The sequence below is a fragment of the Varanus komodoensis genome, unplaced genomic scaffold, assembly GCF_004798865.1.
Source record: "Varanus komodoensis strain SLA01 unplaced genomic scaffold, ASM479886v1 scaffold1, whole genome shotgun sequence".
NCBI lineage: Eukaryota > Metazoa > Chordata > Lepidosauria > Squamata > Varanidae > Varanus > Varanus komodoensis.
In genome coordinates this window covers 120,126,293-120,146,930 of record NW_025335268.1, presented here as the reverse complement: position 1 = coordinate 120,146,930, position 20,638 = coordinate 120,126,293, and the positions used below count along the sequence as shown (strand labels likewise).

General features: G+C 44.9%; 1 protein-coding gene across 5 annotated transcripts in view; it reads left to right on the top strand.

Annotated features, from left to right (window-relative positions):
- Positions 1–20,638, top strand: part of SZT2 (SZT2 subunit of KICSTOR complex) — a 76,113-nt gene that overhangs the window by 21,630 nt on the left and 33,845 nt on the right. For 4 of the 5 annotated variants that reach the window (XM_044442815.1, XM_044442806.1, XM_044442829.1 and 1 more), the window contains exons 14-35: positions 294–408; positions 1,089–1,294; positions 2,648–2,875; positions 3,170–3,248; positions 3,769–3,860; positions 6,078–6,246; positions 6,607–6,727; positions 6,819–6,932; positions 7,193–7,393; positions 7,474–7,574; positions 8,623–8,758; positions 9,544–9,672; positions 10,446–10,650; positions 11,181–11,293; positions 11,473–11,701; positions 16,854–17,004; positions 17,090–17,182; positions 17,311–17,392; positions 19,100–19,378; positions 19,566–19,701; positions 20,035–20,151; positions 20,238–20,301. In XM_044442815.1, coding sequence (XP_044298750.1) covers positions 294–408; positions 1,089–1,294; positions 2,648–2,875; positions 3,170–3,248; positions 3,769–3,860; positions 6,078–6,246; positions 6,607–6,727; positions 6,819–6,932; positions 7,193–7,393; positions 7,474–7,574; positions 8,623–8,758; positions 9,544–9,672; positions 10,446–10,650; positions 11,181–11,293; positions 11,473–11,701; positions 16,854–17,004; positions 17,090–17,182; positions 17,311–17,392; positions 19,100–19,378; positions 19,566–19,701; positions 20,035–20,151; positions 20,238–20,301 — 3,160 coding nt within the window. The remainder of the gene's footprint in view (positions 1–293; positions 409–1,088; positions 1,295–2,647; positions 2,876–3,169; positions 3,249–3,768; positions 3,861–6,077; positions 6,247–6,606; positions 6,728–6,818; positions 6,933–7,192; positions 7,394–7,473; positions 7,575–8,622; positions 8,759–9,543; positions 9,673–10,445; positions 10,651–11,180; positions 11,294–11,472; positions 11,702–16,853; positions 17,005–17,089; positions 17,183–17,310; positions 17,393–19,099; positions 19,379–19,565; positions 19,702–20,034; positions 20,152–20,237; positions 20,302–20,638) is intronic. The other variant, XM_044442824.1, reaches the window with a different exon arrangement.

The following is a 20,638-nucleotide window of genomic DNA, read 5'->3' as shown; positions in this document are numbered from 1 at the left end:
CATGAAACTAAGTTACAGAGATAGTATTCCAGCCAAAAGCATATTGTTCATTGATGTCCAGATGTTCCCATTGTGTGGAGATGTCATTGGGTGGTCTGTCTCTGTCTGAACACGAAACAACCCCATTTTCCTGCTGAACTCATTTGACCTTGCATTTCTTCCTTTATTTTTCAAGTGGAGGTAGAAGGACAGGGTTTCCAGCTTCAGAGTGGAGCTTTTCCCACTACCTGCCTTGAGACTCAGTAGCACCATAAAGTCATCCCAACTTCTATTTCTTGTCCTCTGTCATGCAGCTCTGAGGATCAGACTCCTTTTTCATTCTATGTGGTACGGATCATCTCCAAAGCCCCTTGCATGGTTCTTCGGCTGGGATTTCCCATTGGGACACTTGCAAGGATCAGGAACAAAGTGAGTGCTAGAATTTCTCTCTCGGTCCCAATGAGCAGTCAGCAAAATGGCAAAAAATGCATGTGTTTATCTGATGTTACTCAGCAGCTATTTGTCAGAGTAAAAAAAAGCAGTTCAGAACTGTGCGACCTGTACTTTTAACTGCATCTGAAGTTGTCTTTGTGTTTATAGACTAGAAACCAGGCTTAATTAAAAGAGGAATTGTTACCAAAAGCCAGCTGGAGGACCCATCTTCCCACTCACTTCCAGGGAAGGAAAGCCTTCTAAGAAGCAACTTCCCCCCAGTGATATTTTTTAAAGAGTTATCCCTATGGTATATCTGCTGTTGCTGTATGTGTTGGAAAGAGGCAGGGATGTCATGTCTTCCGGGGCAGTTCTAGGTATGCAGAGTTCTAGAAGAAATCCTTTTGTAGGGCTGATATTTTCTCATTTCTGAGGCATCAGGTAACATCGCTGGCAAGTGTACCAGAGGGATTCTAGGACTAAGTGTAGGCAGCAGTGCGGCTTTGAGAGAGAGAGAATGAACAACAGCAGGGATTCAGAAGAAGGGATTCAGTCTTCACAGCAGTTGCTCTTATTCATATGAAAAAGCCTGCCAAGTAGGCTTTTCAAAAATATGAAAAATATTCAAAGATATGCCTATTTTTCTCACATATTGCCATCTACTCATCTTACAACAGATAGTAGAAGAATTAAGAGACCGTATCCTGCAGCTGCGCTTCCCACACAGAGTGCAGAGCAAAGAGGCAACTCCAAAAGTGAAGAGGAAAGTCCTTGGCAGCAGCTCCCCATCAAAGTCACCTCCTGTGCCTGGGACTCAGCCAACCCTTTCAGATAGACCTTGCCTTATTGTGTTGCACAAGCCTCTGGATAAGCTTCTCATCAGGTAAGAGATAAGAGGTGTGTGTTCATTAATGTCCTTAGAGTTTCATTGAGTCTGGAGCAAGCAGACCCTGGTATGTGATAGCTGCGAGGGTAGAGGTCTTGGATAACCTGTAGACTGGGGCTCCTGGTATTTCTCAGCTTCCCTACTTCTGATTGTGTGCATTGCAGACAAATGCAGGAAGTAACACATACTTTATCAGGGCTGAGAATTTCAACACAAGGACCAAGTGCTATTTCAGAGCGTTCTTCTGAAATAGAGAAACTCTTAGAGGCCACATTTCAGCATTGGGCAGGGTCAGCTGAAAAAGAGGCTTGGTTAAAGACAAAAGAGGTTGGGCAAACACCAAAAGTACCAGTGTACCTTAGCTTGAAGCTAAGCCTTAAAAGAGTCATTTTGTTCTTTTTAGAATAGGAAAAACTGCACAGTAAGTCGAAAACCACTAAATATTTGGTGGCTATGGGGAAGGGAGTGGGGCCAGTGGTAAGCCATTTGGGAAGAAGTGGAGGACTACATTTAGACCCAAGCTTGAGGTTCAGTATGCTTGCCTTATTATTCTGGGAATCTGCTTTCACTCTTTACCAGCTAATATTTACAGCAGGCTTCAGACAGCCATGTTCCCTTCTTCTGGCCCTACCTGCTTTCCTCCAACAGTAGAGTGTTGCCTGGTTTCCTAAATCTGGGGTAGGTTTCCCCACTTTGAATTGCCACTCATAAGGCTTACTTACTGGCAGTAAGCACATTAAGCTACAATATGTCGGTATCTTTTGTGTTTTGGGTCCTTTCCTTTTTGCTTTTGGCTCCACCCATCCCAGGAATGTGGCCCATGGGAGATTCCCCAGAACTCAATTTGGGCCTCAGACTGAAAGAGGTTCCACACCCCTGACCTAGAAGTTAGTTTCTGTGGGAATGATGAAGTGTCAAATGGAAGTTGAACAAGGTTTGTTAGGATCAGAGCATTACCTTCTACTTATGCAATTTCCTCTCCTGTGATTACTACTCCTTTCCTGTTGCTTCCTCAGTCAAAATATTCATGGGTTGCCCTGTATCTCTTTCCATTCCTGCATTGCACCATCCATGGTTTTATTCAAAAAAACATAGGAAACTCTGCCTCTGCACAAATATAATTCTTAACTGAACTGAACTAGCTAACAGAGGGCTGCATGTTTCTCAGGGTGCAAATAGTCCTTCCTCTGCATGATGGGATGGGTTGATGTTATGGAATCCAAGAGGAGAAGGCGCAGGAGCTTTTCCATGGGTTCTCAAAGTGTGGCCTGTTGAGCCCAATAGTTCTCAGTGTGTTCATTTGCCCCCAGTGCACTTACTACATTTCCTTTCCTTCGTTCCATTTCCTAGATATGAGAAACTGCCCTCTGATTACCGTGTTCCTTGCCTCCTCCTCCCCCTGGAGAATCCCTCCATGTCAGGCCCTCTCACCATGGTGGCCAACCGCACAGCTTCTTCCACTCTGGCCTCCTTGTCTCGCTACTTCTATCACCAGCGCTGGATCTGGTGCGTGCAGTCAGGGCTGGTACCTGCAGTGCCCATCACAGCTGTGGCCCAGCTGCTGTCCACTCTCACAGAGTAAGTGTCTGGATCTCGCAATCCTGTAAGTGTCACTCTCACAGAGAGTGAACTGGATCCTGCAAACATCACTGTAGAGATAAAGGATAGTTGCTGTAGTGATTTTCTTGAGTCATTTCTCTGTCTTGCAGTTGCTCTTGCCAGGAAAGGATAGCTAGATCAATGTAAGGAGAAAGTGTAGTTGAATTTTTCATAAGCAAAAGGGGCATTGTATTAAGTTGCATTCAGAATATGGGGCATACAGTGGGTAGGGAGCCTAGCAACCTTAACAAAGTTCTCATCTGTGATGTGCAGAGTTCGTCTTTCTGAAGGCTTCCATTTTGCATCCAGTGGTGATGGGATTATCAGCATGGTATTAGAATTACCCATGAAGGTAAACCCTGTTTGTTGTTCCTTTCTTGTTAGCCAGTCCTGGTCTCTCTGATGCATTATCCAGATCCCAAGCATTGGTTTAACTTGTCTTTAATGTAAGGGAGCATAACTTACACTAGTCCTAATGTTCCTGAGTATAATGCCCCAGCATATCAAAATGCATGTCTCCTGCTGTTCTGAGTATGCTGAAGCAGTTTCCAAGGTTATTGATTCTGCTTATCTGGAAGTTCTGTGGGAAGAAATAACATACAGGCAGTGCTGCTCCCATCCTGTCTGTTGGAAGGGAGTTGGAGCTGGCTAAGCCCTGGGGGCAAGGGCAAGAAAGGCATACTCACAAGAGGTTGGTGTGAGAATGCTAGCGATCCCATCTTTCAGGTCTGTCCTCAGAATCGTATTGAGCCAGGGACCTGCTGCATCTGGGCAAAGTGACTACTGCCCAGCTGCTTCAGGACTGCAGAGCAGTGTCTTAGAATGGCGGTGGCAGAAGCGCAGGCCATATTCATGTGCATTTCCTTCCACAGACTGATTCCTCAAGGGAGAGTGGAAGTGAGAAGCATACCTGCATTGTGCAATATGTATTGTTCCCTCCACATTCCACTTCTACTAAAGACAGGTAAGAAAAAGTGTCCTGCCACTGTTGGCTACTTGCAGGAACAGAGCCCCCTGAGTGCGGTTAGAGCTATTATTTGAGATCAGATTTCCAGAAGACATCTGACTGGGATTACATGACATGATGAATCCATCATGGGCAACCAGCTATGGAGGGTTTGGAGCAATAAGCCACCTTGGCAATTCATGAGTTGTTCAACCCATGATGGATTGTTCTGTCATCTGGGCCTAGGAGACCAATCCTATTGCGCTTTATAAGAAGTATATGTGATGAACTGAAAAGTTGCTTTTGAATGAGAATTTACTTTATTCATATTACTGTTCTGCTCCCAACAAAAATAATTATACGAAGGGTAATGCTCGAGTGATGGTCACTCCAAAGTGCCTCTTTGGCAGTGGTGGAGCAGCTGTGATTGGTGGCAGTGTGGGCAGAATTGAGTGGCAAAGGAGGTTTCCCCAAAAGTGGGTGGTGAGTATACCTTTTTGGGTGTGCTGTCCTGTTTTTAAGTGTTGCCCTGATAGATCTTGGTGCCCTCCACCTCTTCCATGCTTCCCTAAGCCTTTTGGTAATCCAGAAAGGCCAGGTACATCAGGCCTGCTTTTCATGAATATTTGCTTTCAACAGCTGTCAAAAAAGGGGCTCGTTAAACCTCTCTAACAAGTATTTTGGGAGACAGGGAAATATGTGTAGATTCCATGTCTCTATAGTGGAGAAGGGGAAAGAAAGTTAGAAGCAACATGAAAACTGGGGCAAAGTAAGACTAGTGTAAAGAATTTGTTTTGTTCAGACAGAAAGGTTGCCTCTATTGGTAGTGTGAATCACATGCCTACCCTAGGAACCAAGTTACTGAGTTTTCTTTTAGGTAGGGAGGGTTTATTCTAGTGGCAGTGGTTAAAATGATTTGTAGCTGAGACAAGAATCTTTAGTGGTGAGGTTGAATTGAGAATTTTATTAAAAACTGTGGCAGTGAGTTTTATAGACTCAAGCCAAGTTAATTTATGTGTTCCATCACATCTGATGACATTGTCAGTATAACTTAACATTGTGATTTTTTTTCCACATGTGGGCTTTAAAATAGAACTATTTTAAAGCTAGGGAATAATGGGAGTTGTAGGACTTTTTCTGGCTAAACATACAGAGGATTGCACCCTAATTGACTGCTAGAGAATCTAACTCTAGATTCTACAATAAGCCCAGAAATATGGAAAATTCTGCAGAAGAAACCCCAAACTGTTAAGAATGCACAATTTCTTTGACATTATGACGCAGTGATTCTAGTCACATACTGGGAAACTGAGCATGACTTGGAGCATCCTTCAATATCTGTCAGTAAATGTTACGTTAGATCAATAATTTTAATAAGGAATGGAAGAAATGGCTTCACAGGAAATCCTGTAGAGAGGATTAAAATGCTTTTTTTTTTGCCTTAGCTCCATTATTTCCAGATACTTTGCATCTCCAGCATTTCTATTAAAAATCTTATGACATAACTTTTTAGAAATGATTTGTGGTAGGGGGAATAATGGCCAGGTAACAATATATAAACACCCTGTTTTAAATGTGAAAATAAAATATTTTATAATCCAAAGCAGTGCGGTTTTGCAGGAAAAACTGGTCTTTGGAAAAAGTGCAGAAAAATTTTTTCCATTTGTTTCCCCATATTTTTTCAGTCCTTCACATGGCAGGTGGTGTGTACATCTTCTTAAATATACACAAGTAAAGGGTTTGTTTGCTCTCATGCCCCTGATGCCTAGCCTAGGAGTGATCTTTTGTGTGTAGTCTGGGAGTAGGCAGCCTGGGGCCTGGAATCCTTTTGATAAGCTACCCACTGAAGCATCTGTCTGGCAATTAATTCTGAACTAGTGTGAAGTCCGTACCTTTACCCTTAACATTTTAAAGATGATTCTCTTTGGGAATGTAGCCCCCTTTTGATTTCCTGAGAAACAACCTGGTCAGCCCTTTAGCCAAGATTCCTGGGCTAAAAATGGCTTTGTCTTCACTCTTCACATGTACTTCACTTTCATCTTGCCTAATTGGGCTGCTCAGGAAGCCACATCGCATCCTGGGAAAGGCCCAGTTGTTCCAACCACCAGGCAATTTAATATTTTGGGGAGACAAGGAGGTGCTATAAGGGAGACACGGTGGAGCCACAATGATAGCCATGTAGGAGAATGCAGGCATGATCTAGCCCTGCTCATCTTTCTTTCTTTGTCATCCAAGTTTTTCCACAGATGATGACAATGATACTGAGGTGGAGGCCATTGAAGTTGACATGGAGCTAAACCTTGTGACAGAGTGCTGGGTGGAGCCGCAGAGCGGTTGTGTGGACAGTGCACTGGACAGCTCACGGCACTTACATGGCCTTTTGTATCAGAAAATCCCCAAAGCGGTTTGTTCCTGTAGTGGGGTGGGGACAACTGTCTTGGCAGCTGGTGTCTCCTGGTGCGGGTTTTGGTCCCTCAGCCTGCAGGGGAACTGGGATAGACATTTTCCGCATGCCTCTTGGGGGCGGGGCGGGAATGGAGTCTTTGGTCTATATAGTCAAAGTTTATTATTGCTGTAAATGCTTGTAAATGGGATATAACTGGGAAGGAACTTCTTTGGACTAGGCTTTTCTTAGGAATGGTCTACACAATAGCTGGTCCCAGTTTATCCTTGTGTCTCTGTTTTCTTGAGTAGCACTTCTGAGGCTTTTTGGCTTTTGTGGCCTGGTGGCCAAACCCTCTCTTACTTCAGATCCTTGTTCCAGCTCTACCCACGAGATCTGACATGCATCCACACCATGCTTGCCTTTGAGTATATCAGCCAGCTGTGCCAGAACAAGGACTGGGTATTCCCTGCATGTGACCAAAGGCCTGCGGCCGCCGAAGGTGATTGTCCTATCAGGTACTTTCTGGGCATCTCTGGTCAGGGCTGTTCCTGTAGAGCTGGTCAAGATTATAGCCCTGCTTTTTGCTCTAGGTCGTGATGCTGGAAGCGGCTCACGTGTGAATGAGATTCCTTTCCAGTTTGACCTCATGAAGCTACTGCCCAAGTGTCAGCAGATTGAAATGTTCTTTCTGATGCTTACAGGAGGCAAGTTACCTTGGACTCAGGCATTTTTACACACACCACAGCAGGAGGAACATGTTCAGGGGTCAGTCCTGAAACATTCAGTGTTTCTGGAACAGTCAGTAAGAAAGCTGTGGGCCACATATCCCACATTCCTGGGTAGGGAGGTGGATATTCTTGTCTGTCTTAACTTTACGAAGCTGTCAGACCTGCATGTCTGGTGGGTTGAAGGTTTTGTTGGACCAGCAGTAAAAGGATTTACCCATCTTTTTTTTGTCCTGTAGCAGAAGAAGATGGGACCTCGAAGGATTCTTCTTTCTTGCCCAACGAGATGCTTCTTGGCCTGTTTCATGGCTGTCTCCAGCACGACCTCAGTGACAGGGAGATCACGCTGTCAGGCACAGATCACGTAACTTTCATGGAGCAAGTGCTGCAGCGAGAAAGAGATGGCCACCCACCCCCATTTACACTACCATTAGTCCAAGGTAGGAGAAGCACACGCAGCCGTCTCTGCCTGGCTCTGTTCCTCTGATTGCTTTTTACCACCTTGGTTTTCTTTCTGCAGAACCTCCAAAGGCCTCCTTTCCCCCTGAACGTTTGGATCAAACAAACATTTTCCACTCTGCTGGCAACAAAGACACAGCTATTTCTGCAAATGCACACCAGGTACGATAGTTTTTGAGCTCATTCTCAAATGGCCAGGAGTGCTAGAGAACCATGTATGTTTCAGTATTAAAATGTTATCTGTTGGCTGTCTCCCCCTACATAGATCTTTCTTGGGACTTGTCTGGGCTGATTCAACATGTCTTACGACTTATATGAGTGTATTTCAATGTATTTTATCATGTTGTAAGCTGCCCCGAGGTTTCGGCAAGGGGCGGCATAGAAATGTTATAATAATAATAATAATAATGATAATAATAATGATAATAATGAGAAACCTGTTTGACTGCTTGCCTTGTCCCAGACGCTGCATACAGAAGCATGGCTGTCCCCTGACATTCCTTGTCCAAGGAAACACATATTTTTACAAGGGAATCATTCAGCCTTGCTTGGTGCAGCAATTTTGTTTCTGTAGGACATTTTATTTGGGCCTGAGGCATGAATCTCTAAACTTTCTGGGTCTGTGGGAACTAGCACAGATTGACAAGTGTAAGGGTTGGGAAACCAATCTCAAGAAATGTTAAGGGTGCCACTGTGACTTCTCTCTCTTCACTCATGCTCTTCTCATTCCTCTCTCTGTCTTTTCACTATGACCTTTCTTTCCCACTTCTCTTTTGCCCTTGTTCTGGCTCCTCTTCTCTTTTTTCTCCCCCTCTTTCTCCATTTTTCCATTAATTTGCATGAGCTAAGGAAAAGCAGTCTTTATGGACTTGTATAGAAAATCAGCAGGAGTGGAGAAAAGATCACACCCTCCAGCAAATACCAAGTTGCCTCAAGGGTTCTTGGTAGAGGGGTGAGAGCTTACACTTGCCTGCTTCTCACCGCCAGCAATTTCTTCTTATTAGGGGCTTCTTTCCTCCACTTCCACTCCAGTTGTACAAGTAAGTGAAGGAATTGCTTCATTCACTTGAGTAGGAAATGAAATAGCAGGCACCTCAGCCTGGTCCTATGTCTATACTGGTACCTGTCAGTGTTGTTGGATCTAAGGGACTGTGTAAATGAGTGCAGAGAGTAGTCTTCCATTGATAACAAAACGTCTTCTTCCTCTCAGGCTCCAGACAATACAGAGGGGTCAAGAGATGATGCCTCAGCAGCATCTGATGCCTTCTCCCCCCAGTGGAGATGCTATGCCAAACTGGTAAATCCGCAGCATCTTTTCCTCACCTTCTTACCAGCTACATTCCCAGGTAAGGGATTCTCTATATCCAGAAGGGAATTGAATGACTGCTCAAGGAAAGTGATACCACCTGAGCCTTTGCCTTTAAATCATATGAAAATTAGATAGATGTTGTCAGTATTTTGTAGACTAGGCATAGGGCTGTCTGATGAAGAAACAGGACTGAAGCAAGGAAAATGCCACTGGTATAAACTGTGCAGATTGTATCGTTGTGTACAACCATTTGGTTTGCCAAATTTATTGAGTTTTCACCAGGCACCGTCTACACACTTCTCACTCTTTGATCAGTAGTAACTTTGGGGCTTTTTTTAAAGAAAGCAAAAATTTAAACTTCCTATTGCTCCTCTATTTTTATGATTGTTCATGTTTTACTTATTTTGTATTATATTTTATCATCTTATTTTATGGATTGTTGCAAAACGTTGGCTATAGAAAAGTGTGTGTGTGTGTGTGTGAGAGGGAGAGAGAGGGAGAGAGAGAGAGAGATTCTTTCAACTACCACTGGATTCAATTTTTGTGTGTGGTAGAAAAGTTTCAGCATATATATAGCTCTTCCTATGCAGACTCCTGTGCAGTCCATGCACAGACTTGGACACACTAAGGACAGATTAGCAAATAGTTTCTACATGAGATAATTACTTCCTTGTTCTCAGAAATCTGCAGCTGAGAGATTTCCCAGCATTCTTTCTGTGTTGTGCCATGTGCAGTAGTGGGAGAGAGAGAGAGAAAGGAAGGATCATATATACTGGACATGCTGTGACTGTGGCTGTCTTGAACTATGATATTCTCTTCTAGACATACAGAGATTGATGACTTATGGGCCAGATAAACCTTCACAAGATGCAGAGCTGACACCTTCCCAGCAAGCCCAGGAGCTGGAGAGACTGGGGTTGCTTCCAACCGTCAGTGTGACACCAGCCAATGGTATTAGCTTCGCATTGTCTATGCAGCACAACCCCTCCTTTGTGTTTTGGATTTTAGCTTGGAGAAGTGGAGGTAGTATTAACACTCTGGCTGGAGGCATTCATTTGCATATAAATTAGGCCAGGAGTGGATAGAATTCAGGTTTGCAAGACCTACTTTGTTTTTTTTTACCAGAACTCCAAGATCTACCAACTAGAACTTGGTGCCGTTGTTATACACTTACCATTAAATAATTCTGCAGCCATTAATTCAAGTACCCAACTTATGGCATGCATAGAGTTGTCATAAGTTGGAGGCGATGTGACAGCATGTAACAATAACATACTAGGACTGAATGGAGCTCACTCTCCTTCCATGCAGAAATCTGCTAGAAGTTACCCCAAGTTTTCTTCATTTCATCAGTACAATTTAATATGGGGTAGGAGTAGTTTTGCTGCAGCTGCTGTTAAGTAATTAGAAATGAGAGGTCTTTTGCACCACTTGCCACATGATCCTCTTTTATACTGGGGATTCCAGGGACTGAATCCACACAGGAACAGATGGCAGTGGATTCTGGATGAGGAGCTTGTGTTCTGCCCCTGCATGGCTGCAGGGGGCAGCAGAGAACAACCTGCAGCACTGAAGGGAAATAATGTATGACAACTCCATTGCTCTGAGTTGTACATGCTGCGCTATGTGCCATGCCAAGCTCATAGAGCAGGCATAATATTCTTCGCATTTGTGTTACGGGCACAAGAAGCCATTTCCTTTCCCAAGATATATCTCATCTGCAGAAACTGGCCAGGACTCTGGAGATCGAGAAGTTGCACCAAGAAGAGAGAGGTGTATCTCCTTCAGTAACCAGCCATCTCAGCCTGATATGGGGGAGACCTGCCGAGCCCGCTGCCCTGTCTTTGTCTACAGCTGCTCCTTGGAACTCCTGCGGGAGCAGATGATCAGTGCTAGGTCAGATAAGCCTCTGCGGGATATTTTTTTCAGGTGAGGCCAAACTGCTGTTCACAGGACATTCAGCAGCATCTCTGCCTCTAAAAGGGCAAATCTGGGGATTTGAGACAATCACTCTTCATTTCCTTTGAGCTGGGCATGGGCATAAATAAGCCTATAAATAAGCTTTTGCATCGGCCCAGAGTCCCAGCTCCTAGTGAGCTTGTCCAGTGTTCACAGGCTACCTGCCAGGAATTGAGCCCTTTGCACTGTACAAGCAGCACTATTCTTCTGACAATAGTGAGTGGGAAAAAAGTTTGGCTGCTAGGCATGGTGGCTGGGGATGGCTGTTGGTTGCACAACAGGGGTCGGACTTCCTCTTGGTCCTGCTTTGCAGGACCAGGCCAAGCAGGAGAGAAAGTCCGTGGATTCTGGAGGGATGGGTTGTGAAAGGCTGCATCCCAGCTTTAGGCTGAGTGCTAGTGCTGCTGCCAGAACCGAAGAAGGATGAGTGTTATGATGAATGATGGGGGCAATGGATGATGGCCTGCTTGTTCATACTGTTGGGTGCTTCTGCCTTCCAGAAGCCAGTCTGTGGAGCGCCCTACCAGTGCTCCCTGGCTAGATTCCAAGCACAAGGAATTGGTGAGCTACTGCACTTTGCTGCAAGAACATTCCCACCAATGCTATGTAAAAGGTAAGGGTCAAATAGCCTGCTGGGAGAGGTTTGGGGTGGAAAAAGAGGGATGTCATACCTAGTTCTTCTAAACTTGGGATGGTATCTCTTTAAGAGTGCCATTTCTGCCTCTTACCATGTCAGTCTTCCTTGGTGCATCTGTTCGGTTGCCTACTGATTGATTCTCTCCTTCTCTGCAGGGCTGTTCCGGAGCCTACAACAGGGTTACAACATTAGCTGCCCTGACCTGCTCATAGCCATGGATTATTGTGAGGAGCTTTTGCAGGAAATAGACATCACCAGCTTCCTACTTACATTGTGCAATCACGTGCGCTCCTTCTGCGAGCGCCACCAGCACCTGCCCACCAGCATTGGGGGAGAAGTGACGCAAGCCTCCCAAAGGCAGGGAGTGCTTGTCTCCGTTTCCAGGTGGGGTGACATGTTCCTGTATACAGAAAGAACAGAAAGGTTGTACAGAGCACCTTGCAAGGATTTCCTTTGCTTTCTCTGGGTGTATTGAGTTGCTCTCTGCTGTCCTGGAGGACTTTGTCCTAGATCATCTCTTTCCTACACAGTCCTCAAGCATCAGAGGATTTCTAGAGTCCAGCTCTGTACCAAGCAGTATCTCCCTCTGTAACCCCAGAAAGGTGCCAAGTGAGTTGAGGGCCACTCAGTGTGTTTAAGATTTGGAAAGAGGAAGGGGAATGCATATCCGTATTTAATGTTCAAGACAGTAATGACAACATAGGGGCAGGTGGAAAAAGTTTAGAGCGTGGGATCTGCACTGCAAGTGATCTTGACTGGTCACATTTTTGTGGTGGGTTGTAAACAACGAATACTAAAAATGGGACAGAAGAATTATAACAAAAATTTGAAGAAAAAGGTAATTGTTTTCCCAAAAAACAAAAATATTGTTCCCCTAAGTTAGGGGTAGGCAACTTTCAAGTATCCAAGGACTAATTTCTGTCCCCACCTCCAGAAACTACCAGGGGTACAAACAACCTGCTGTGCTTCTGACTTTGCTGTTGAAATTTTGCAGACTATAAGCCTGTATTTTTCTTGTCAAACTTAGCGTAACTGGTGCATCAGCCTTGTTTTAAAGCAAAATCACACTCCCCTGCAGTTTCTAGGAGCATAATTTTGCTTTGCTTTGAGCCAGTCCTTTGCCATGTACTAGGCCAGTGGTGGCGAACCTATGTCACGCGTGCCATAGTGGGAACGCAGAGCCCTCTCTGTCGGCATGCGAGCCAAGTCACCCCAGCATTGCCCCAGCAGCCGAGCATCAGATAACAGCGTACATAGGGGCCATGCACATGCTCGGAAAGGAGTAGTGCTGCCAGGCAATGGCGTCACAAGCCACAACTCGTCCGAGCTTTCACATGGCCGGTCAGTGCACTGCCAAGAATAGCTAGCTAGCTAGCTAGCTGGAAAGATATGCTTGGACTGGCTGTGAGGTGTTTTTTTCTAAACTAAAACCTCAGTTTCCAGGTTTTATTGCAGTGTTAGCACTTTGCGATAAATAAGTGGGTTTTGGGTTGGAGTTTGGGCACTTGGCCTCTAAAAGGTTCACCATCGCTGGGCTAGGGTTAGAAAAATGAGGTGTCCTGGCGTGATTTTGATGGTTGGAATGTGTTTATGATGAAATGATGAGCAGTGTGGAAAAAGCTACTCAAGGAAGGCTTTTTCAAAACTACATTATTTTCAATTGAACTTTAGCCCTATATTAGGGTTAGCGGTGTGCACCAGGGCAGGGTTTGGGTTTCAAAAATGAGGTGTCCTAGCATGGTTTTGATGGTTAGATTGTGTTTACAATACCCAGAAATGATGAGCTGTGCAGAAACAAGGAAGACTTTTTCAAAATCGCCCCTTTCATTGGTATTTTACCCCTATATTAGGGTTCAGGGAGTGCACCAGGGTAGGGTTAGGCCAGTGGTGATGAATCTATGGCACGCATGCCACAGTAAGCACACAGAGCCCTTTCTGTCAGCATGTGACCCAAGTCACCCCAGCATTGCCCCAGCAGCCAAGCATTGGATAACAGTGCACCAAGGGGCCATGCGCATGCTCAGAAAGGAGTAGCGGTGCCAGGCGATGATGTCACAAGCCACGACTCATTAACCGTGACTCGTCCGAGCTTTCGCATGGCCAGTCAGTGCACTGCCAAGGATTTACATACATTTGCTTGGACTGGCTGTGAGGTGTTTTTTCTAATCTAAACCCTCAGTTTTCAGGTTTTATTGTAGTGTTGGCACTTTGTGATAAATAAGTGGGTCTTGGGTCGCAGTTTGGGCACTCGGTCTCTAAAAGGTTCGCCATCACTGGGCTAGGCTGTACAATGCAAGCATCAGTTGCCTCGGGGTTACAGGTAGATGGTAGTTATGACACATGCCTTGTGTTCAACATTCCTGGCTTTTTAGCTTCATTAGTCAACAAAGCCGTGCAACTACAATGGCAATGTCATTTCAGCCCGAAGCTCCATGTCTCTTCTGCTTCTGGCTGCCAGACCTGGAGCTGGAAGTGACATTGCAATATGACTGGGACTGCGTACGTCGTTCTCTTTGTTTTAGAGAGGCAGCTAGCTTGTGGGGTGTATTTTTTGTTTTTTGTTTTTGCTTGTTTTCCAAAATATTTTCGTGGTTGCAACTGACAGTGCTATATCCGAGGTACAGCAAGTAAGCCTTGTCCTCTTCTTGGAGCCTCCAGTTCTAGGATTTTTGCAAATAGACCGTGGCACCAGTGACGGTAATGGAAATGGGAACAGATGAGTGCTGGAGAAGAATCTAGGAGGAAAGAGTAGCACACTGTGCCTTGAAATAGAAAAACGTAAAGAAAGATGATAAAATGCCCAATCCTATGCATGGCTGACTGGGGAATAGGGAAGTTGAGGGATTTTTATGTTTAAGCTTACATTGTGCCCCAAAATGTGCAGTTTTCTTTAAAGCTGCTGTGAACAAGGTGGTTTCTGGTTTATTTCATGCTTGCTCGAATATAGAAAAACAGAAGTAAAGCAAATAGTGAAAATCGAGGATAGGCAGTCTTTGTATCTTGTTATAGTTTGTTTTTGTGCATAAGAAGAACTGGACAGTTCACTTGAATTAAGTACTGAACAAGGCTTGATGTTTGGGGTTTGGATTTTTTAACCCTTCCAATTTTTATATTTAAAACTCTGGGGAGATCAGCGTGATAAACTGTACCAAGTAATAACAGTTGTAGTAAATAAATTATGATTTAGTCACAATATTAGTATTAACAATCTCACAAAGATTACATGTTGGATGCAAAAAAATCACCTTTCTTCATTATCCACATTACTCTTTTAAGCATTTCTTCTTTCTTTTGTCTGCAATTGCCTGAATCAATAAATGCACATTGATTTGAATTTAACAGGATTATCCACTGATCCCCCTCGTAATCTCTTTATAGTATGGAGGCTCTTGAAAAATCAATTGACTAAACTTCTATCAAATTAGTTTTGGGAACATTTTTAGAACCATAGATTAGGCAAAGTTAAGATTCTTTCTAAAAATTGTTACATTTATAGCCTGCCTTTTTTTTTCTCTTGCAAGGAATCTAGAGTTGCTTACTTTGTCTTTCTCTCCATTTTACCCTCCCAACAGCATTGTGTGTAAGTTAAGCTGAGAGTCAATCACTGGGTTCAGCTGGCATTAGACTCTACCATGGCTTGCAAACTGAAAGCCACATTAAGTTTACATGTTGTCTAAACCCAGCATTTCTTCCAAGGGATGATATGTAGGCCCCTGTGGGATGGCTTATAAACAACCCCAGTTGCCCATGGCTTGTTCTAGGGATGAATTAATTCACAGTGACTTTATTGTTTGTCTGAACCCAGACAACAAAATGAATCATAGGCAACCCAACACACTGGAAAGTGACAATGGACGACTAGCCAAGGGACACTGGGTGACTGCCTTCCCTAGCCAGCCCAAGTGCCAAACCAACACTTGGAGACAGCTGGGAAAGGCTTTCTGCTGCACCTGCTGAGAGCCATTTTGCACTGGCTGTGGCTTCCCTACATCTCTCAAAAAACCCTGGAGGATTGTGCATGTCCCCAAAACAGGTTTTCTGCAGGTTCTTGGCTTTTTCCACTGTGCCCTTGCTTTTTTGCAGCACACCCCCAAAACTCCATTTCCAGCTTTAAAACAAACTGAAGAAAATGCTGTGTCAAATTGGAAAGTTGTGCCTCATTTTTGGGGGCTGGGGTGCTGTGAAGCTCCAAGTTGTTCCCTCAGTTTTGCCATTTACCTCATGTTGCTAGCACCTTGGGAGGTAGTAAAACTGGAGGGAATTCCTCATGCCACCGGGTGTGAGGTTGTAATTTAAAAGGATAGGCCTACCTTCCATACAGGGCTTTCCTCAAGTTTTAAAGTGACTTCATGATGCTTTCATTTGGGGGACACCTGAGGCAGTGCACCTCTTACAAGGAAACAGGAGGATCACACTGCAAAAAGTGGAAAACAGTCTCTTTCCATGAAGCACTTTTTTTCTGGAGGTTTGAATGGAGGTTTGCTGTCATGCTTTGACGGGAAGGTTTTGTGCAAACAACTGGGGTTGGCATGGGCACCTATGCCCACCCCTCCAGCCTGTTGAGTATCCACCAATCTGTCCATGTTGCACCAAAGAGACCTAGTCTCAGTGTCATGAAAAAGCCCAGTTCTCTTAGTCCCAGTAAACGATCAATGTTTGTTTGTTTGTTTTGAAAAGAGCCCTTCAATATCGAGCATACCTGATTGTGTTCAGTATTGGACTTGAAAAAAAAAACCCAATGGGCAAACGTACACAGGCTCCCAAGGTATTTCTGGACATCCCAGGGATGGGGGCATCTTCTGTATGAGCTGCAGAATGATTGTGAAAGCAGTCTTTAATCTTGACTTTCACAATTTATTTTTCTTATAAATACAAATTGAAAAAAGTCAGGCTAAGGCCAGTACAGCATGATTCACAATGCTCAGTGCTCAGTCTTGATGCCTCTACAGTGTCCCTGCAATATTGCAGGAAGATTGGATAGAAGCAGGGGGAAAGGGTGATGGAATATAGGGACACGGCTCCCGTTGTGCCTGATCCTTCATCAGGCCCAGGGGAATTTAACCCGCAGTGCATGGGCAAAATTCTCAATGGGGTTCACATGTTAGGAAAATCATCCCAGAGGATTGTAATACCTTATGCTGGTAAACTAAGTTTTGGTCTTGTACTTTTCACCCCTACCTAGATTGAGCAGAACTGATTCAAGCAATATTTTATGCTCTTCTGTTCATTTTCTGAACTGACTATATAATCTTTGAGGCCTGGATTTGTGAACAGAATCATAGATTTTTCTTGAGTTCTGTCCATGGATCCTGCTCACTTCTTCCACTAAAGTATTTGCACACAAAGTAATCCTTCAACCATTTATATTTCTAACTATTCTTTCTTTCTAACCCAGCATGGCACTTGAAATATATGGAATCTAAGGGGAGTATGCCAAGTGCTTCTAACCTAGAAGAGTTAGAAGGTGCTGTAAGAATGGGGGCTGGACCAAGGTGTTGCTTGTTTTTGACTTAAGTATCTTGAACCCCCACTGTAGTGCTGATGCAGAGGATTTTAGTGAACCAGATGCCCCTGTCTCTGCTTGTACTTCCCAAGAGCCTAGCCAGAGCTGTCTGGAGTTCCCCCTCTCCCTGCTAGACAGCAGCCAGCCCTGTCAAGCATATCCTGATTTGCACAGGATTATCCAGGTAAGGGGAAGAGTGCTTCATTGAGGTAAACTGCTTTTATGGTCGAAATATGCTGTCTACATCATATTTTTATCTCTTTCTTCAGGAGAAGTTCTTGGAGATTGGGAGCTTGCATTTTAAGCCAGTACCATCAAACCCTCATTACTACTTCTACTGCCCACCTTCTGCCAAAAAAGAGGTAAGAGGATGTGCTTGTATCTTTGCATCTTATGGGAGCTGGAGAGGCCATCAAGAACTGGAAATGGAAGGATACAGTGCCTATAGTAGGAGTGTGTGAAACTCAAGCGACTTCTTGTCTCTGCTTAGGAGGAGTCCTCACAGGACCATGCAGATAGGAAATGCAGTGAAGATGTAGAGAGCTCTGAAACTGATCTGGCAGCTGATGAAGGTAAAGAACTCTTTCTTGCCTTGCTGAGGAGTCTCCATAACAGTTGGATATTTTAGTGGTGGGATTTCTTTTAATCCTTGGCTAGGCTGGAGAAAGGGTATGTATGATTACACACATATGTGCTTTGGAAGAGTTTTGATGTCTCTTGGAACTAATGCTGCTGGATCACCTTTCCCCCTTAAGGTGAGCAAAGTAGATGTAAGGGAAAATGTGTAAATGATCCTGGCCAGGTACTTTGAGGAAACTGAGGCAGCAGAGTTGCTAGTACTAGGCCCCTTGTACATGCTTCAAAGCATTGGAAGCTGCCTTATACTGACAAAGCCATTTAGCCCAGTCTTGTCAACAGTGACAAGAAGTGACTTTCTGGGGTTTTAGCCAGAAGTTTTTCCAAGAATAAAATCTGCTACCTTCTGCATACAAAACGTGCTCTATCCTTTTGCACAGAGATTCAGTGAACCAAGCTAGTCGTATAGTTAACTTCCAACTTTTCTAGAATTGCTTGTTTCTGTGAACAGGTTCCAAGTTCCTTTCCCTTCTGCTGCTGACACAAGTTGTCATTGGAAAGCACATGGTCCTGTGTTACTTGATTTAGATCAGAGGGCCTGTGGCCCTCCAGAAGTTACTGGACTTCTGTCCCTGTCTATTGGCTATGTTGCCTGGGGCTGATGGGAACTGAAGTCCAAAAAGGCTATATATTCTCCACCTAGATGTAGTTGGAAGATGCCCATGGACGTTAGAATTCAGATCATAATACTTAAGCTGCCCTGAAACAATCAGCTGAGTAGCCCTAATGTCCTTTTTAGCAGCAGAGTAGCTAAAGCTTGACACAAGAACTGAGTAAATAGCTGCCAGAGAATACCAGTGTCATGCAGACCCATAGAGATCTTTGGAAACATACAGCCAGGCAGCCCACTTATTAGCAAGATTGCTTGTACTTCAGATCCAAACAGGAGGTAGGAAAAAGAGAGTGCAGGGTGATCCAGGAAGAAGTTTTAGCAACACTTATTGCTCATTGTATTGCTAGGTATGTAGCTAGCTAGTATTACAGAAAAGTACACGGGTCAGTTTGCCACCTTCAGTAGAAAATGCACATAGATTTTTTTTTAAGAGGTTGTAGTGGATACTGGCCTAAATTTGTAATAAAATCCAGTCCTCTATCGGTGATCATCAATGAGCCAATCCTGCAAATCAATATGCATTTAAAACTATGCCATCTTTGGTTGCAGTATTTTTATTAATAACTGCTACAACCCATGCCCATTTAGTTTGACATTCCTGAAGTAAAAGTGGTTAGTCAGCCATCACGTGCAGTTTAACTTGTATACATGTAGTTGTGTTTAATGTAATCTAATAAAACTGCTTGATATGTTTCCGACAAAATACTCCCACAAGATGTCTCCCTCTCTCTCTACTTTTTTAAAACTGACACCCATTAAAAGAGAGTGTACACTAATTGGCTTCAGGCACTGCAGAAACTCTGCCGGTCAGTAGTGCTGTCCACTTGTACATCTGATCAGGAGGTTCTTCCTGTGAGACCCAAAGCCTAAGGCAACCTGTCTCCTTGCTTTCAGACGGATGATGCAGTTTAGCCCCATCAGGCTAAGTGCTTTGGAGAGGACTGCTGCACTTGACTGCAGCCCCTTCATTCTTTGAAGGCCACTTTTCTCCCACACTTTGAACCTGACCAAAGAATTCTTCTCCGAATAGGGAATGCGTCAGCCTGTGGCATCTGCACTGAGAGTGACCCAGAGCTGGAGGTGGAATATCGGGAGCGGCTGGACCACGAGTTTCTAGAGGCAGGCTCCCCATCAGACTCCAACACTGTCAACCAAGATGAGGACTCTTTCAGTGTGCTGGGAGACTCTCTGGCAGAGCAAGAGCTGATGGAACAGGACATGCCACCCCTCTTTGTGCACCTAACCTGCTCTGTGAAGCTGCGCAGCCAGCACAGCTCCATGCCTGTGCGCTCGCTGCCCACCTGCCTGGGTGAATGGGCATCAATGGACCTGGCAACTGGTCTGGGGGTGGCGAGGCTGCTGGGAATTGCATGCCTGAACCTGCCAGGGGAGGGTTGCTAGGGAAGGCCCCAGGGCTGGGGCCTGGCCTCTACTTGGGCACCTGGCGAAGGGCATAAGCATTCTCTCACCTGAATAATGTCTGTTCCTCTTTTTAGGAGAGGTGCTGGGCTGCCTTGAGAGCTGTAAGGCACTGCATGCCATTGACCTCTCTGACCTCTGTGTGACTCTTGACATTTTTGTCCTGACCCTTCCCCTGGAGATTGAAATGGTGAACGATTTGCATCATAACCGGTGGGGCCCCAGGGTTTATCTCTTTCCTTTATTTCATGCTGCTCTTCCGCCCAAGAGGCTCCCAGACAACTTGCCTAAAATCAGTTAAATGGGACACAACTGTGCAATCTAGAAGGGAAGGGGGAGTATTTTTGGCAGGGTGGTCTGGCGTTGACTGCATTTCCTTCAGTTCAGCCTGCTGGAATGGCTGCTAGTGGTGAAAGCCTGGTTGCCCACTGGGCTGGCTTGGGCTGTGGGCAGGGAAGCCTCAAAGCCCCCTTGGGCTGCAGGATGCAAAAGGGGTTGTCTAGTCTCATGGATGAGTCCAGTCACTCTTTTCTGTGCTTTCTACAGGTATACCTCGGAGAGTAGTGTCTCCTTCACCCGTTCACCAGGGCGGCCCTCCTCCTTCCGCTCAGATGAGGAGCTTATGCACACCTTGGATAGGCTGCCATCCACTGTGGATGATGGGTACTGAGCCACTTTATCACCTTTAGGCTGGGCTACCTTAATGGCCAGTGTGCCTGACCACTGCACTCTTTTGTCTTCTTTTCAAGGCATCCGGCACTTTCCAATCTTCCTGGAGTGCACAGACAAGCTGTTGAAGCCACGATGACAGAAGTGAGTCCATCTGTCCTTGAAATGCGGCTCCTCTAAGACTAGGGGAATAGCTCTTTGGTCTGCATCCTTTCTAGTACCCCATGTCTCAGTCCTGGGGAATGGTATTGGCAAGGGCCAGGCTCAGGCCAAAGGCCCAGCTGGTCCAATATTCAGTTCCCACAGTGGCCAGCAGCAGCTTGTGGAAAACCCACACGCAGGGTCTGAGTGCAAGACCACCTGCCCACCCATGTTGCATAGCAATGGGTGTACATAAGCAGATGCCTTCTGATATATCAAGTCTAATCCAAAGTCATCCAATTTGGTTAGATATTCTGGTAACAAATTCCATTCTTTAACT